This window comes from Chinchilla lanigera, unplaced genomic scaffold (genome assembly GCF_000276665.1).
Source record: "Chinchilla lanigera isolate Chin_1 unplaced genomic scaffold, ChiLan1.0 scaffold00092, whole genome shotgun sequence".
Classification (NCBI taxonomy): Eukaryota; Metazoa; Chordata; class Mammalia; order Rodentia; family Chinchillidae; genus Chinchilla; species Chinchilla lanigera.
Window position 1 is genome coordinate 3,240,760 of NW_004955493.1, and position 4,512 is coordinate 3,245,271.

Sequence of the window (4,512 nt, forward strand, 5' to 3'; positions counted from 1 at the left end):
CAGTCCTGTGGGTGCGCAGGGAGCCAGCCGCAGCGCGGCCCTCAGCCCGCCTGACCCGGCCCGCCCCGCAGATCGATGGCTCCACCCTGCGCACCCTGTGCATGCAGCACGGCCCGCTGATAACATTCCACCTGAACCTCCCGCACGGGAACGCCCTGGTCCGCTACAGCTCCAAGGAGGAGGTGGTGAAGGCGCAGAAGTCCCTGCACATGTGAGTACGGGCTCCCGCGCCCGGCCGGTGCCCGCGCGCCCTCCCCGCGCCGCGCCTGACGCCCGCGCCTCCCGCCTAGGTGCGTCCTGGGGAACACTACGATCCTCGCCGAGTTCGCCAGCGAAGAGGAGATCAGCCGCTTCTTTGCACAGAGCCAGTCCCTGGCCCCGTCCCCGGGCTGGCAGTCGCTCGGGGCCGGCCAGGGCCGGCTGGGCGCGCTCGACTGCTCGCACTCCTTCTCCAGCCGGGCCGATCTCAACCACTGGAATGGTGCTGGGCTGTCGGGGACGAACTGCGGAGAGCTCCACGGCGCGTCGCTCTGGGGCGCCCCGCACTACTCCACAAGCCTGTGGGGCCCCCCGAGCGGCGGCGACCCCCGCGGCATCGGCAGCCCGTCGCCGCTGAACGCGTTCCTGTCGGTGGAGCACCTGGGCGGGGGCGGGGAGTCGCTGTGACGCCGACCTCCGCCCGGCAGCGCCTGCGGCAGGGCCGCCTGCGGAGCCGCGCCGCACCCCCGCCCACATATCAGTTCGAATACTTGAATCATGCAGGCCAATGCTATAATGTGAAAGGTCTCCGCACTCCGAGTGGCGCCATACACGCAGGCCGCAGAGTGCGCGCGCCCGCCACGTCTCGCCCCCGCGCTCGCTCTCCTCTCCCCCGTGTTCGCGAAACCCTTGCGGGCTGGCAGCGTCTGAGCTTTTACCTTTGCACTGAACGGGGTTCTCCGGCTGACCGCGGCTCGGGGCAGCTGTTCCGGCGAAGTGTTTACTCCAGGAAGCCCTCCGGGTGCGCGCCCTGCTGCGCCTTGATGTTGCCTACCTTTACGTGGTGTCTGGAGTTGGAGGATCACGTGAGAATGCTGACTTAGGGTTAGAATGAAAGTATTGCACCAGTTTTTCATGTTAGAAAACTAAAGAATTTCGCTCTGCAGTTTGAGAAACTGTGGCCACAGCTGTGACTTGCAGCCCACCTGCCACCCAGGGCGGGCCCTGCACTTTGAATAGGCTTTTTCCATTTTGTTTTGGAGGTTCCCGTGTCGAACCTTCTTGTTTACAGATTTTTTTGTTTGTTTTTTGAGAAAAAAAAAATGTTTACTCTTCCATCATTTAAAAAAAATTTAAAAGACAAAAAAAAATGGAGGATGATTTAAAAGATGCTTTCTATCTCTGGGAAAAGGAGCAGCGTTTGGCCATGTTCTTTCGTTTTTCTATTCTTGTCCTAAATCAAAGAGCATGGTTCTCAGGAAAACCAGTTCCCCAGTTTAAAAAAAAAAAATCCTTGTAGTTTCTTATAGGAAAAGAAGAAACCCCCAACTTTTAGCACTGATACTACGTATTGCTCTGTTAAAGAATTTTCTCTGCCACAAAAAAAACTAGAAAAAAAAATGCTTCAAGCTGGAGTTTGACATTCTGCTTTCAGATGCTGTCTTTTATTAGTGAGTGATGATGGTTTGCTAATAATCAATAGGTGATTTTTTGTAACCCCATCAAGTGGCTCTGTATGTTTCTGCTCTTGTGACTCTGTTCATGTTTAACTGTTGTACCTTAAAAGCCGAAATCAGTAACTATGCATACTGTAACCAAGGTATTGGGCTTACAGAGTTGTTTGTTGTATAAAGAAAATTTTAAATGTTGTTGCAAACTAACGAGTTACACCATTTTTAAATTTCTTTCCTCCCCCCCTTTCGTTGCCCACAAATGGTATTATAATGCTTGCTTAGTCAAAGAAGAGAGACTAAACAAGGGTAAAAATTTTAACCGTACACAATTTGCCATCGTTTCATTGCCTTGATTCTAACTGTTTGTGTCCTAAGATGCAAAAGAAGTCAGTGGCTTTTAACTGTTTACAAATAGAATGTGATTGTAACATGTACAGTTTGGTTGTGTTTGAATTATGAACTTTTCTTCAGATATAATAAACCATGACTTTTTCGCTGCTCAACATTAATCGTCTCTTTTTTGTGAATTTATTTGTAGGCTCTTTTTTATACTGAAAGTCTCTGAGTTGCTCTGTATGAGAGTTCTCACAGAGCAGCTGATTACAAATCTAAGCAAATATCTGAACATTGTATCCGAACTCGTCCCAGTTCCGCCCTGCAGTAATGTGAGAACAATGGGAAACTGTAGCTCGCTCCTTCCCGCCCTCTGAGCAGCTGTGGGATCTTGTTGCTCGGAAGCTCTGTGACTTCATCTCCCCCACCATCTGTGCCCGTCTCAAGCCTCAGCAGGAGACCGTGTGGACGTGAAGCTTAATGACTTGACGGTGTTCTAGTGTTAAACTCTCATACCTCTGTCACACAGCGGGGACCGCCGCGGCCCGGACTGGCCTTCTGCTCCCCGGCAGGCCCCGGCCCTCCCGCAGGGCGGCGGGGCGGGAACCTGTGTCTGTATTTCGGTGTATGGCTTCAAACCCCGCTGCAGCTTGCGAGGCGCGAGCTCGTGTTGTTGGACACCTTCCTATAAACAAGTGTTGTTCAGTGCATTCAGTGTATATTGACTTCCATACTGGTTTTTCCAAAAACCAAAGGTAGCTTTGAAAAACCACGTCTGGAGATGTTTGGATCTAACGTTAAGCTGATGACCTTGGGGCTTTGAGTAGTATATAATGACTTCATAATTGCGTTCATTGTATTGTTAAAGTGTTTGAGAGGTTTTTTTGCGCTTGTTACGTGGAAATAAAGTGTTTGATTTTAAAATTTTTTTTTCAGTGGTTTTGATTTTTGCCCGGCCCTTCCGTAGTAACAGCTCTATTTCCTAAGCATCTTCCACTGCAGGGTCTTTGAGTCCGCCCCAACTAGCAGCTTGGTCCGGGCCGTCAGCTCCCGCAGCCCGCTGCTGACCCGGCTCCCTGTCCCGCGGCAGGAGTGTGTGCACCTTGAGCCAAGCCGCAGGGGCGCTGTCACCGAAGCCCTGCCGGCCTGCTCCAGCTTTCCCCCCGGCTCTGAGCTGGGCTGCCCTGCCTTGCACTGCCGGCGATGACTGCGCCCGGCCCTCGGGGTCAGAGTGACGGTGCCCCTCGCCACCGATCATGTGCAGAGGATGAGGGAGTCCCGAAGGCGTCGGGTGTTAGCGGCCGGCATCCGCGGACCACAGGCGTGGGGCCACAGCGCCCACGCGCAGGGCAATGGCGCGGAACGCGGCCGGGGCGAGGTCCTCGGTGGATTCGGGGTGAGAGCGAAGGCGCCTCGTGAAGCGGTAGGGGGAGGACAGATGGAGCCTGCGCCGCGGGTGGGCCTCGCGTTCGGTGAGGTCACCTCTGGACGTTGGGGCCTGGCTGGCTTTCCCTCCTCTCCAGGTTCACATCTTCTCCTGCTGATGCTCAGATTTCGGACGTGAGAGGAGGGCCGCAGGCCTGCCAAGAGCCAGACTTAGACTGTATGAACGAGCCTGGAAAGCCCCTTGGGGAGCCCAGGCCTTCGACCCCGGCGGGCCGCGAGGGCAGGACAGCAGATGTGTGTGACGGGGTCTCCAGGCCCGGTGCTTGTGCAGTTGGTCACGGAGCGTGCAGCGCACGGTGGCCTGGGCCAGGGAAAGCGAAGCTGCCCCCGCCGCTGCCCCTTAGTGGAGGGTGGAAGATAGAGCCCCTTGGGGCAGAAAAGCTTTAATTTTAGGTTCTGTCTCTGTCATAACTTCTCACCTACAAATACTGTTTTCAGGGGGTAAATTGCTCTTCTTCAAAAGTCCCTAAGGCTGGAGGAAGAGGAGCCGCCCGCAGCAGGGTACCCACAGACCCCACCGGGCACGCTGGAGAGCCTCAGCTCGGTGGACACGTGCAGGTGGCCGTGAGTTCCCCGCTGGCCCGGCCCCAGCCCGCGGGGCCCGGGCACGGCTGTCCTGCCTAGCGGTGCTGAGCCGGCCGGGAGGCAGCCGAGGGGAACCCCACTGCTGCTACGGCCGCATCCACAGCCCCCACCAAACCCACGGGCCCAAGCAGCCTGCGGATCTGCATCCAGTTCTGGGACCCTCTTAAAATACAGTCTGACCTTGCAGTCACCTGGAGTTTTCTGGTTGGTTTCACACACACACACACACACACAAACCCCCTTCTAAAATAGTTTTGCTAAGCTGCCCAGGCTGGACTCAAATTTTTGATCCTCCTGCCTCAGCTTCCCAGAGTGCTAGGATTACAGGCAGGCACCACCATACCTACCACCACCTGGTTTTAACTGGTGTTAAGGTTCTCAAAAAAAAAAAGTCAAGTTCTTAGATCAGCTTCCTTACAGAGGAAATCTGATGTTACTGCCTTACACAGAAGGTCAGCACCCCTTGTCTCAAATAAAAGCAGTGTAAGAACAACTC

At 54.8% G+C, this 4,512-nt stretch overlaps 1 protein-coding gene across 9 annotated transcripts in view; it reads left to right on the top strand.

Annotated features, from left to right (window-relative positions):
- Tnrc6a (trinucleotide repeat containing 6A) overlaps nt 1-2,909 on the top strand; it is a 186,634-nt gene extending 183,725 nt beyond the window's left edge. For all 9 annotated transcript variants that reach the window (XM_005405109.2, XM_005405110.2, XM_013504801.1 and 6 more), the window contains 2 exons: nt 72-211; nt 291-2,909. In XM_005405109.2, the coding sequence (XP_005405166.1) occupies nt 72-211; nt 291-666 (516 nt within the window). In that variant the 3' untranslated portion in view covers nt 667-2,909. The remainder of the gene's footprint in view (nt 1-71; nt 212-290) is intronic.
- Nucleotides 2,910-4,512: the final 1,603 nt, after the last annotated feature.